The sequence below is a fragment of the Dermacentor variabilis genome, chromosome 4, assembly GCF_050947875.1.
Source record: "Dermacentor variabilis isolate Ectoservices chromosome 4, ASM5094787v1, whole genome shotgun sequence".
Classification (NCBI taxonomy): domain Eukaryota; kingdom Metazoa; phylum Arthropoda; class Arachnida; order Ixodida; family Ixodidae; genus Dermacentor; species Dermacentor variabilis.
Genome location: NC_134571.1, coordinates 142,814,706 through 142,828,563, shown reverse-complemented (window position 1 = coordinate 142,828,563; position 13,858 = coordinate 142,814,706). Strand labels below are relative to the sequence as shown.

Sequence of the window (13,858 nt, the reverse complement as noted above, 5' to 3'; positions counted from 1 at the left end):
TACAGCTGTATACTCCCAATATCCCCGTAACAATATATATACATATATATATATATACCCTCCAAAAAAAGGCGCCATGGTAGGTCATATATATATATATATATATATATATATATATATATATATATATATATATATATATATATATATATATATATATATATATATGAGCTTAACCAAGCACTAGCCAACCTGCGGCCAGTTTTTTCATTCACTTTCGTTTCCATGAATTTGTCATTCCTTTCATTCAATTAGTAGGTGCAGTAATCTCCTCTATGGTTTCCTTGGTGTCTTTGTTTATTGGCTCATTTTGATTAATAAAAATCAGGCCCGCTGGTTCTCTTTTTTCTGGTTCATTACATAACGAGGGTCTTGAATCCGGCAACATTGATGCCTTCAGGTAGCATGTGTGCGCTTATTTACCAGTTGCCGTCACCCAAATATATCTCGTAGTCGTGATGCCTGCGGCCGAAAGGATGTTCCACATCCGCCGCCATGGATTGTGAGTCGTAGCGCTGGCTAACACTCCCAGGGTTAGTTCCAGTAATAAAAACATAAAGCCCACAGAAACCGGAACATAAACAGCGCGGCGGTAGCTCAAATTCTAAAAGCGTCGTACGCGTAATGCGAAGACGTGAGTTCGTATCTCACTGCGGCCATTTGTTTTTTATGTACTTTCATTTCCATTAATTTATAATGTACTTAATTTCTTTAGTAAGTACAGTAATTTCCACTATGTGTCCTTGGTGTCTTTGTTTGTTGGCTTCTTATTACATGATTAATAAAAATCGGACCCCTTGGTTCTCTTTCTTCTCGTTCCTACACTACGAGTGTCTCAAATCCGGCAGTATTGATGCCTTCAGTTAGCATGTGTGGGTTTATATGCCAGTTGTCGTCACCCAAATAGATCACGTACTTTTTGACGCCTGCGACAGAAAAGATGTTTCCCATCCGGCGCCAAGGTTTATGAGTGGCGGCGCTGGCTAACACTGCCAGGGTCATTTCTAGCAGTAACAACATAGATACCGTCCAAAGTGGATGGGAAAACGGCGCCGCGGTAGCTCAACAGGTAAGAGCATCGCACGCGTAATTCGAAGACGTGCATTCATACCCCACGTGTGGCCACCCTGTCTTAAATAGGATGGCAACATAATCAATTCCCTTCACATTTTTAAACATTATATTGTAATGTCTCTTTCATCTTGTGGTAGGTTATTCGCTATGGACTTCTATATCACTGAGTGCGCTTCAATATAGTAGACAGGTTCAAGCAACTGCGGGTTAAAAGCCAAATGTCGTTCGAGGGCTCCTGCAATACGCTGTCTCTTTGACCACTGGGGGTCGAGAAAACTGCTGAGTCTTTCCGTTCAGCCTCCATCATAGACCGCTATTGTACTTGAGATCCTAAACCACCTAATTTAGTTTATTGAACCACGCACCGCCTTACAGGACGGTGACCTCATTGAACACAAGTACATTCCACAGAAACCGTTCCACATGTAATGAAGAGGATAGCAGAAGGGTCGCGCGGCCGCATGGCTGATGCGAGGAAGGCAGTACCGTTGCTTTCCATGCACGTATGTATACATATGTAAACATACATATATGCATGCATATGCAAAATCTGCCTCGCTCTTGGCCAATCCCCATGAGTTGGTATGTGCCAAAGCCATTACGGTCATCAGTAGTATCATCACCTCACGTTGGCACACGGCTGGAACTGCTCGGCTGCTCTCTGCGCTGGACCCGACGTGATTGAGATTCGCGATAACCATCAATAAAGCGCGTAGCATTTTCTGGAGCAGCTGGGTACCCTAACGACTCACCTTGAAGTACAGTTTCACTTTATCACAGCAACCACGATTCCATTGGAATGCGAAAGACACAATGTTTTCACCAGTGACCCATGAGTCCACAATCATTCATTGCGATAGGCTACCAGCCACATAAATTAAATCAGCTAATCTTTGTATGAGCACCCGACCCACAAATGAGGAAAGGTCTCAGCTCGATGGCACTAACTTGAATATACTTGACAGCTGCAAGCACTTGCAGTGATACATAAAAGTGCTTACCAACGGTTGATTTATGTCTTTATCTGTCCAGACATCTGCTGAATCACGATTTAATAGAGCCTTAGAGCCTTCCAAAATTCTCTTTGCCTGCAGAGAAAGGAAGCTACTTTTCTGATCTGGTTGTGTTCATAAGATTGCAACTAAAGTGTCGAATGCTGGCCACAGGCTCACCATGACGGAATTAAACACCGAAAGCGCGTGCAATAATACATTCCTTTTCTTTCAAAAACTTTGCTTCATAGTATAACGGGTGGCCTTGCACTCCGTGCTGCTTCATCCCAGGTAAAGAGAAAGGCGGAAAGTATGCCCCGTGTCAGAAACGCAGCCACAGCTGCTGCAACGACACATGCCAGCTTTGCCCCAGCTGTAGTCCACATTCTCTAAAAGTTGGCTTTCTCTCTACTGCCAACGAGTACTCAACGGAACGTTGCTTAAAAACTGCATCACTATGGCAGTCTAGCTGTGAATCACCAAAGTCAATTCATTAATAATTATGCGGCAATTATCTTCCATTATTATCTCCTCCTGATATCGTTTTAAGCTTGAGTGACTTGACGGAAGTGGTAGTAGCTTCACCGAAAAAAGTGAACAGCTGGTAGGTGAAAACTTCGCGATCTCTTCTGGTGCCGTACCTTCGCTGAACTTTCGCTGCTCGGAAGAATTCGTCTTGACGTCATGCCCGAAACGCACACGCCGGTAGCCATGAGTGCATCTCCCAAGACAACCAGCCACTTTCAAGACCGTTGCTGGATTATTCCACTTGTGGCAGCTGGCGTAACATTCCTTACAACAATCATCGAATCTAACCGAGGCTACCTCTACGTGCTTTTTATGGAGGAATACCAAGTCGACCACGCCACAGCGTCATGGCCAGCCAACATTCTCCTGTCGGCAAGTCACCTTTCGGGTATCAGACATTTTATGTTTGTTTTCTCTTTACGAGAGCAAATAATCAAATGACGTTTCTTGAACACTATAATAAACATACTCGTATATTTCTGTGTACATTGATCGTCTGAAGCCAGATTACTCAATTCTTGACAAATTTTCATCGGGTTCCGTATGCCACAAACTACAGCTTGAAACCTAATCCGCGGTTTCAGATATTTTCAGTGATCCTTCATGATTCGTGCGAAGAGTGCTTCGTTCATTGCACGTTTCACAGCAGAAACGTACGTCACTAACATTAAGCTTCTCTTGTCATGACTTCGGGAGCTACGACTACTTAAGAAATAGCACAACCGAGCTTCATCATTGCATCTCCCTATATATTTGTATCGGGCCATAACCGCCGTTCGATGCCGCCCCTCGAACATGTGGTTTCCAAGTATCTATCAAATTTTTCCAAACATGTTCAGATAAAATTTGATACCCGTGATGCATTTGAGAACACCGCTCCATAAAATGTCCCCGTCTTCTGGTCTGCGTTTGATGGTGAGGGATGGTAATTGTAGTGCAAAATTTACATCTTGGCGCCACTTTTGGCGGCAAATCATTTGGGGACAGCGAACCTCTCTCATAGAAGTGTTAGCTTTTGTGGAGAGATACTGCTCTAAGAGCGCAGAAAGTTATGTGGTACGAATGCGTATATTTATCATTCAGGGCACTTCATTCAAGTCGCGTTGAACTCTTGAGAGCTCCGCAGCAACGAACACCGTGTATGAAATGTGACGCGGGTTCGCACCCGGTAACCAGTCACACATAGACGCTAAGCCTGTTGGTGAAGGGCCGCGACTGTCGGGCCAACATTTTCCGCTCCAGAACATTTCAACCTCGTAACCCATCCGCATCGATCATGGCACCTATTTTCTCTATTTCTCCCAAATCACACCCCCACTCTAGGACGGCCGTGTTGACCTGTCCTTTCATGTGACAGAGTGCCGACCGCCCGGACTATTAGACCAAATATTATCGTGCGTAGATAACCGTCGGACTTCCAGCCGCACGTGCATCAGGAACTTCCGAACCTCCCGTGTTGCATGCAGCAATAAACCCATCCTTCTTTCTCTCTTCAACATCAGAGGGCAAATACCCCAGCGTCTGACCCCATTTGATCCCCGCGCACGCTAACAACAGATGGTGACAGCTGTACAATTACGGGCCGTGCACCATGGCAGGCCAAAAGGCAGGCACATGAGCACTTGTGCATTATCACCCCAATGTTTACTTTTGTGCATGTTCGTCCGCAGATCGACGCTCCACCTAATACAGCATCGTGCGCTTCCCCATCAACGTTCTGTCATCAGTGTGTGTATCTAGATGTTGTTCCAGGACGCCTGCCGTTTGCTTCAAGATATTTTCGGAGCACTCACCTGCTTCTCTGCTAGTCACTCAAATGATCCCGCAAACTGTATAGCCGTCCGGCTGATGTATTGAAATATTGTACGTCAAGTAAACACTGCGGCAGTTTCCTCAGCCTGTCCACAAAGAAAATTTAGAGCTGGAGTGCGTGCTGATCTTCTGACCCTCTACTACAGGGGTGTCATCATATTAGGTATACAGAACACACGTCAAAGATGTTACAACAAGAATAAATTTAAATAACGCAGTTTAAGTTATACAGCGAAATGTGCTACTGCCGAGCGTTTCTCCGAAGAAATAGGAAAATTCGATATTACACCGGGAACTACTCGTCGTGAGCAAAGCTGTTTTAGCGGGTTAAGATAAATATAAATGTTGTAGAAGTCATACAGAGTCAGCGTTTAATTGTGACACGCATGTTGCACCATAGTGAGTATGGAATCCTAACGGGATTCTCATGTACTGTGCTTGGCGTCTATGCTTTTATTGTTGACGTGAGCTACCGCTACATAGTGTAGATCCGCGCATGAAAAACCCGTAATGGGCTGGTCGAGCTCCCTCGTGTGGCAGTATAGCGTTGCTTTGAGAAATATATCGTCGTCTAGAAAATAAGCTCCTTGATCACATTTTCACGAACGAATACGTCGTAACATCTATATATATATATATATATATATATATATATATATATATATATGAGAGGCCCGTCATCAGTACACAAGCATAGGGAACAAAAGCGAACAAACAGAAACATTGCAAAAGAGCAGACGACAGGCGCAAGTGACGCTCGCAGCGCCCCTCTAGGTCGTTCTCGGGGCTAATACACCATCATATACGCCTAGTGCACCGCTTATAGAGGCGCCACTGATAGCCACCTAGCAGGCGCTTCTGACAGTACGCGCGGGAGCAGTAGCAGACGACAACTCTTTGCAACAAGGATGGCTGAATTTCGCGGCTGTAATTTCTCCTTTGTTCGGGTGCCGGACTGCTTCTTCTGCGGTGACAGCTGCAGGGAAGACGCTGACCTCTGTGGGAGCGGGTATGAACACGATGTTACCGGTGTTTGGGGCAACATGGTCCACATACGTGCCAGGTGGTCCCGCAGACAAACGCCATGGACCCCATTTACATGAAGTGGAGCTCATGATAACTAGCTGATAAATTTTGTTCAGTAATGCGATGTCTCGACAGCTTTTTTTTTTAATTCTACATTTACCGTAATGCTCCTTCTGTACCTCAATAATAAGCACCCGCCGTTAGTGCAGACTTATATCAAATATCAAACAAATCCGCACGGTGCGATGTCTGCATATGCCGTTGTGATTTTTTTTGCCGATGAATACATGTTGCATCACCGAGTAAGTGCCGTCAAAGTCGCCTCAAGAAGAGTAATTGCGAATTTATTGATCGAAACGCGCACACTAGCCAACGAAGTCACCAAACGCACAGGCTAAAGAAAGCGCTTATTAGAGCTGTACCGCCGAGGCAAGTCTGCTGCATACGCCGATGAACTGCCGTTCCCGTTGCAGTTTTTGCAATTTCGAATTCCCCAAGGGAGCTGCTTGGAAACGTACAAAGCTAAAATGTGACTAACCTTTCAGTACTTTTTTTTTAATATTGCTATAGAGAGGTGCCACATGGTATATTTAAAAGCAGAGCAGCACCAGTCAAAGTATATGAGCACTGGCGGCAAGGCCGGGTTTAGTCCTCCACAGCGTAAGCATAATAAGAAATAATTCAGTTGAGTACAAAATTCACATGCAAGAATGGACTACGTTGTGAAACGAACAAATCACTGGGCACGTTAATTCTGCTCAGGCAGCGTCGAGGTGTGATGACTTCCCAAACGTGACGCGAGCTTTTCAGCGAAAAATGGAACGAAAATTTCATATGCAGCAACTATTAGCAATTATCGCCCTGACCTACCTATTTTCTAAACACATTTCCCAAAAAAACACAATATCTAAGATACCCTCGGGCGAAAAAAATAAAGCTGTTAAAGAAGCACTTCCTTGGTATCATTCCGATAAGGCACAGCGTGATTTATATCCTTTACAAACAACACAGGGGGAAAACTTCGCAGCTTAAAATAATAATATTTGGGGTTTTACGTGCCAAAACCACTTTCTGATTATGAGGCACGCCGTAGTGGAGGACTCCGGAAATTTCGACCACCCGGGGTTCTTTAACGTGCACCTAAATCTAAGCACACGGGTGTTTTCGCCCCCATCGAAATGCGGCCGCTGTGGCCGGGATTCGATCCCGCGCCCTCGTGCTCAACAGCCCAACACCATAGCCACTGAGCAACCACGGCGGGTCGCAGCTTAAAAGAATCAGCAAGACTTATTCATGAAGCAACTAGCAACAGTTAAACATGTGCGAAGCCACGCATAAAATAGATGTAAAAACATGAAGTGCGCGACAGCTGGTGCGAGGATTTACCGCGCCACATGAAACCAACAATTTCAGTTCTTGCAAACTTCGGTAGCTTTAACATACAATACAATGTGCTTGTGCAGTCGTGCTGCCTCGCTAGCGCAACGCGGTAAAAAAGCGGAAAACAATATAAGCGGCGAACGGCATTCCGAACTTTAGCAAAATGCATTTAAACCGCATGCTGCACTGCAGACGAACTTTGCCGCCTACGCGTCTATGATCGAGTGCAAAACACCAACGCCACAAAGGAAAGAATAAGAAAGAAATTTCCCGCCGAAGCGACGATTCATTGCTACCGTTGCTCCCGCTGATGAGGCTTTGCGGGGAATGATTAGAACAGTATCGCCGGAACGTTTTCGCCGGTATTTGAGGCCCCCACACTGCAGCAATTCTTCTTCGACATTCCTTGAAGCTTTGGCCACCCCACACATGCGAAGGGTGCTACCTATTTTGCTCTGAAAACGTGAATGAGAGAGAGAATCACTATCAACGACGCAACAAACTACGGCGCGCGGCGAACTCCTCTTCCGTGTGTTGTGCGCAAGGCCGCCATCGGTGGCGCGTCCATCGGCGCGCGCTACGCGTGTAGACCGCTGGAGAGCCCGTGCTTTCCAGTGGTACGACTTTGTTGGCGAGCAGCAGAACACCTTTCGTCGCCATGTTGGCTGCCTTAGTCACGGAGCGCGCGGCTGCCAAGAACTTGTTGCCGCCGTGATGTTGCAGATACTGCAATTCTCCGGCACCTACGACTTCTTCGATGGAGCCGATGATGGCGTCAACCAGCATCGAAACTTGCACACTGAAAAAAAAAAAGCACTGGGCTGTCGTTGGGTGTTGAAGGGTGCTGGTTTGTCCACAGCTGCTTCACCTAGGCTGCCACAAAGCAATACGTGGTGCCCAGTCTGACGATATCTACAAAAAGATGTATCGGACAATTAGATTCGTTGCGAGAACAAAACGAGATCATCTGGGCAAACCATAGAGAAAGCATACAACAGGAGCGGACACTCCCATATAGCCCAGCGGCCGAATTGACGGCAGCGCACCAAGCAATATGCACTACACACATTTTAAGGTTGTCGCTAGTATCATCTACAATCAATATGTTTTTTCGGTTACCATTTCATGCTTGTATTTACTCGCAATTACGAGATAGCCAGAACTTATTCGTTTCTAGGGCTATTTCGGTAGAAAATTCTGAGCCAGAAAAAAGAAGACAGCGCTGAACCCGCAAGGCGCCCTGCCCATTACCCGGCCTTGTTTCCATTGTTAAATCTACGCGTCAGGCGGAAGTTCACTCACACTGCCGGACACTTGAAGTATTCTTTATTAAAGAGGCCGGAACCTATGAGAGACGAGAAGCTGCCTATAGTCCTACCTACCTAAAAAAATGCGGATCCAAGCTGTTGCGCGAATCGGTTTAATTGAAGCTTTCATTGGTGTTTGAGATTAACGCTGTTCTTGTTTCGCTACCGTTGGCAAATATAGAACTCACGACCAAGTTGGACACATTTTCACCAACAACCACCTCGCTGAGCATAAGCTTGTAGAGCTGGGTCATGCACACCCTACGCCTGATGACGACGGAATGGAAAACATGAAATGGCCTCGACCGCATGACGACGATTTTATGACGATGATACAATGACGACGATTCAATGAAGAATGTGTCATGGCAACACTGGCATCACTAAGACAAGACGACGATGGAACACGACGTCATGGCAGTGATTATATGACATAGAATGATGACAATAGCATCACGAAGAAATATTGAAGACGACGGCATGACGACAATGTGATGACAATGCTGAAATGATGCAAAGAGCATGACTCCGACGCCACGAAGACCAAAGGGTGACGATGCTGAAACGATAATGGTATTGCGAAGACAGCGTAACGACGATGACATGACGATAACGCTATAATGGCGCTGGACTGACGACGACGTGTTGATGACAGCATATTGACAATGTTATGACGAAGCTGGAATAACGAAGACGAATGGCGACGTTGAGATGACCGCAATGGCGTCACGAGAAACGCGTGGCAGCAATGACCTAACGACACTAGAATAACTACGAAAGCCTTCGCAGTGCAAATTATTGAAGAAGGAGCGGAAGCACCGCGATCGGTATGTTTGATGCTGAACGCATTGAAGAACTTCTTGCGACAGAGTATTTTTGAAATAGTCTAATTTCACTTCAAATGCTGTTCTTGACTTCGATGAGAAGTGGTTCAGGGCCCCTTTGAGGATTTTTTTTTTACAACGAAGCTGCCTATGGCTAGCATCTGGCGGATCGCGTCCACGAGTAGACCAACAATTTTTCATACGAGCGCCGATACCTGATGTTGGTAAAATACCTGGCCGACCAGCGACGGCGGTAAAGCAGGCGTTAAGCCCTCCCCATACGCGGGCCGATCCCGAAGTTGGCACAATACTGGGCCCAACCGCAGCGGAGGTGAAGCAGGCGTTAGGCACTCCCCATACGTGGGTCAATCCTGAAGATAGTTCAATACTGGGCCGAGCCGCGGCGTAGGTGCAGTTCACCATTAATGGGCCCACATACACAGCTTCGCTGGTCATCTTTCTTCAAAAAGTGGAAGAAACTGAGTTTTCATTTAACAGCTTTGCCAGTTCGTAATAGTCTAATACTTTCCATATTTGAGACACGGTGCGTGAATGTTCTAGGACACTTAATTTAACCCACCAATTCTCAGAGGAGGATGTAATAACGTTCCTTTACGTAAAATTATTTTTGCACGAAAGCCGCAATTGCTCCATCTACGAACCACGTGGAAATAAATCGATTCTTCGTTGAACACTGCGTACTTTAATTTCATAAAATGCAGCATTGTTCCCTTATGCACCTCCAACACCACACGGGGAGGCGTAAAGCCAGGGCAAAACACATGAACAAAAGTTACTATAACGACAAAGAGGCGGTCTTCACCGACGCAGCCCGCTATCCAGACAGGAAGAGTTTCGTGGCGGCAGTTACTAGCCACCGAGGCAACCACCTCACGAGCGTCACCGTGAACACGGCACATGCCGAAGCGGCAGAGGAAGCGGCCATAGGAGGAGACGACCCAGATGGCTGCCATATACTCCAGGCGAGCGGACGAGCTCACGCTCACAATAAATGTTTTCTCCTACTGCTGATACACAGACTCAATATTGAGGTTACGTCTATCAGTGTGAGGGGCCCACATCAAACTATGGACATTAGTTTAACCTGCTCCAAAAGTGGCTCTAAGCCTTGCAGAATGCCTCGGTTAAGTTCTTCGCACTTTGTTGACCATTTCTGAAACTTCATTTCCGCTCTGCTACGTATAGGGTTTGCTTCTTCAAATATTGACACGTGCACTTACTTATCTTTATCGGGCGACCACGTTTCGCCGCCTAACAAATGTTATCGCACAGCATGGGACGCGCCCGCATGTATCCGAAGTTTCTGGAAAGTTATCGATGCTCGGTCCTCTGTCTGTTGTCGCCGAACCTTGTGTTATCTGATTTCATCGCCTGACGCGAATGGTGTAGAACTTTGTGGAAAGCATGTGGGTCCCTACAATTAGTCTGGAACGTTCGACGACTGCTGTATAAAAGCCGACGCGCTTGACCCGCCGATCAGATTTTCGACGATCGCGGACTGTGTTCGCCGCTGTCGCCGTTTTTTGAGTATAGCCTGTTTTTGAGGGCACAAGTTCGCCCAATAAGACGCTAGTTTCGTCTTTCTCAGTTTGGCTGCTTTCTTCACAGTCACTACAACGTGACAATATGTGAAACGCTTCCTCTGAAGAAGAAACTCCAGAGAGAAGATCGCCGACGTAGAAGTTCTCCAACAGTTGTTTTGCAATAGATTACAAAGCAGGGTCAACACGCTTGAAGTGATAATGTAATTTTGTTTACAAATGCTATAAACTCGCAATCCAAGCAAATGGGCTTGTTGTCGTGCGAAAAGGAACATGGGTTTTTATTTACCCTTTTATCTTGGGCTCGAGGTTCGTCTGGAATGGGTAGGCATTCAAATCACAAAATAACATAAAGCGTCTCGGTGTTCCTCGTGAGTGTACATCGGTCAGAACGCCTCTTAATCGTCTGCGGTAAGTCCAACCACGGGTAGCCTAAAGTTAGCTAGCATTTTCATCAGGTCATTGGTTATATTCGGGCCTTTCTCTGGGTGGTCATTCAGCGACGCTGCAACTTGCGTGTGTGATGAAGCGTCAAATACGACTCTCAGTCATGTTGTAGAAGAATTGCGACATGATGTTGCATGTAGCAGTACTTATCTGGAGGATCACTCCAGATAAGTGCTTTCTTCGTGTTTTGTCAGCTTCGTACTGTCTGGCCGACTTGTCGTAATGTTGCATCACCTCGGGATCTGCACAAATGCGTCGCACTCGATTATGCAGTCATCGCACAGCGACCGCTCGGTTGTCTGCTAGAAACGAGCTGGGGGAATTCCAAGGAAATGCTACTTCATATGTATACCGTCTTTTCTCGCACTTGATTTCTTCGGTGAATAACTGGATCACCTCGTTCTCGTAGTCATCGTTTGTCAGTGGCTCACAGGTACCAATGGCATCGAGATCACAGATCTTTGCAGCGTGCGAAACAGGTCTGTGTCAACACTAGTGCGAAGCACGCAGGTGGGAGCCGCAGCCTGCGTAAAAATCCGCCCGTCACGTGGTATGTAGGTCCTTGAAAGGTACATTTAGGCATCGTGTTGATCACAACCAGGCCTAAGGTGTCCAGTTGCGAGAAAACTTTGTTGAGCAAGAACTGCCACATCTGGTCCGTTCCAATAAGCAGGTTCACGCCGACTCGTGGCTGTAATCCAGGAAGCGGTACAATGTCTGTAATAAACTTCTTTTCGTATAGCAGTTATCTGCACAAACTTGTGCGTAAATGGAGGTTCGGTCAGCGGTACGCTGATGAAGGGAACTTCTATAGGTTCATTTTCATGCTTGTAATAGTCGAATCGACTCATCAGTGTAGCCTAACCGTCTTATTGGTGGGCCACTCGAACCCTCAAATGCCTTGGTATCACATTCAACGGAGCGCAGTTTTGGTAGGCTCAGTTTGTTATAGATGTGTTCTCTAATGGAGGTTATCTGGCTAGCGTTGTCTGACACACCTGTAATAAAACATATCTCAAGGTCCGTTAGCAACCACGCACGGCATGTCTTGAGTAGAACCTCGTATTGTAAGGTGTACGATAACGACTAGTACAGGGCAGAATGTAAGCTGGAGCTTTTTGTTTTGTTAAAGAGCTGCATCGGGATATAGCATGGTTTGCATACAATGGTTGCATGCTTTCCTTCGCACTGCGAACAAGTCACCTAACGATGGCAGTCTTTAGAGCGGTGTCCCTTAGTTGTACACTGAAAATAAATACCACTCATGGCTATGCGACTCTTCTCGTGCAAGCTAATGTCGGACGGGCATGCTTCTTTAATGTAGTCCGTAGAAAATAAAAAAGCAAGAACATTTCTGTTACGTTGTGTCGCTGTGAAGAACAGGGATGGAAGGTACGAAACAATCAAAAATTAAATTATGGGGTTTTACGCACCACAACCACTCTCTTATTATGAGGCACGCCGTAGTGCATTTTGGAACTTCTGACCACCTGGAGTTCATTAACGTGCACCTTCATCTAAGTACACTGGTGTTTTCGCATTTCGCCCGCATCGAAATGCAGCCGCCGTGGCCGGGATTCGATCACGTGACCTTGTGCTCTGCAGCCAAACACCATAGCCACTGAGCATGCAACCATGGCCGGTTAAAGAAAAAATTTAAAAAAATGGTTGGGCCACATGTTTCATCGGTCTTCTTGCGTACCTTTCCAGTAAGCGCTAATGAGAGCACTCCTTTCGCGGGTCACTGCCTCCGCATGCACGTACTCCTAGAGCTCACGTAGTTCCGATTAGGACGATTCGGCTTCAACGACGACTGTCTTCTTGCTCAGTTGCTTGCCGATAATGCCGCGATAATGACACCTGGGATAGATTTGGTGAGAATCTCGACGAACATGACTGCGTATAACAGCTACGAATGTCCAAGCGCCCTGAGGCCTCTTAAGTTGATGTGGACTGTGCCTAAAAGGTCCCGTAAAAAGGCAACATCGGTGGGAGGCTTCGCTGGCTTGATCATTTGGAAGTTTGCCAAGTAGCTCTGCTCGGAGATCCTTCGTTTCCAAAGCGATTCTTCGGCCGAGTGTTGGCATCCTCATAGGACCCATAAGTACTCTGAATACCGGTGCCCCGCCCGTCCACTCAGAAGGTTGTTCGAATAGTGGAAGCGTGCAATGTTCATCAGATCCGGGTTTTTGTGGATGGCATACTTGGACAAGCCGTCCAGCATAATTATAGTGCGTACGTTTTATTAAAGCAACTCTCCGTAGCAATAAGAAGTAGGATAATGGCTTCGAAGGCAGCGTTCGTCTTAATTAGAGATTCATAATTTTAACATAAAATAGTAGCAAGATTGCTGTTTTATATAAAATACATTGCCTGTCAAAACTAATAATTAAGGGAATGTTTCTGTATTGAGTTATATATCATATAAGATTTCACAAGTTCAATTCGCAGGCATCATTTTTACACAATTTTATGAGCGGGCACGGCGCATCAATGCATTGCAAGAGTAAACCGCTTCAACTTAACATAGCTTTCGAAATTCAATACGCAAGTTTTCGCGAGTCACGCAGTGTGGAAAATTGAACTGCAACTTAGACGTGACAGCAGAAAGCAGTTGAAACACACTTTAGGAGGCATGGTCTGAGCTCTCAATACTCTGGGCATGCACGAAGCGAACGCGCGAACACAGAAGCCGATGCGTGCTGGAGCGAGCAGCGTCCTTGCCGTGACGTCCACTCAAAGCCGGCGCCACTAAAATTTGTCGCCATTTACAGCGCGCTACTCATGAGACGGGTTAGGCGCGTATGACGGGTCCCTTCCGTGTTTGTGCAGAACTCTCAATTTGCGTGTATCGGCAGCACGAGACTAACCCTTCCACTCCGTTGCGCTTAGGTTTAAAGAGAAAC

The 13,858-nt window shown here is 46.2% G+C and overlaps 1 protein-coding gene across 1 annotated transcript in view; it reads left to right on the top strand.

Moving 5' to 3' along the window:
* Window positions 1–2,473: 2,473 nt before the first annotated feature.
* LOC142577993 (monocarboxylate transporter 9-like) overlaps window positions 2,474–13,858 on the top strand; it is a 96,043-nt gene continuing 84,658 nt past the window's right edge. Inside the window, exon 1 of the mRNA XM_075687419.1 lies at window positions 2,474–2,982. Within this exon, the coding sequence (XP_075543534.1) occupies window positions 2,751–2,982 (232 nt within the window). The 5' untranslated portion in view covers window positions 2,474–2,750. The remainder of the gene's footprint in view (window positions 2,983–13,858) is intronic.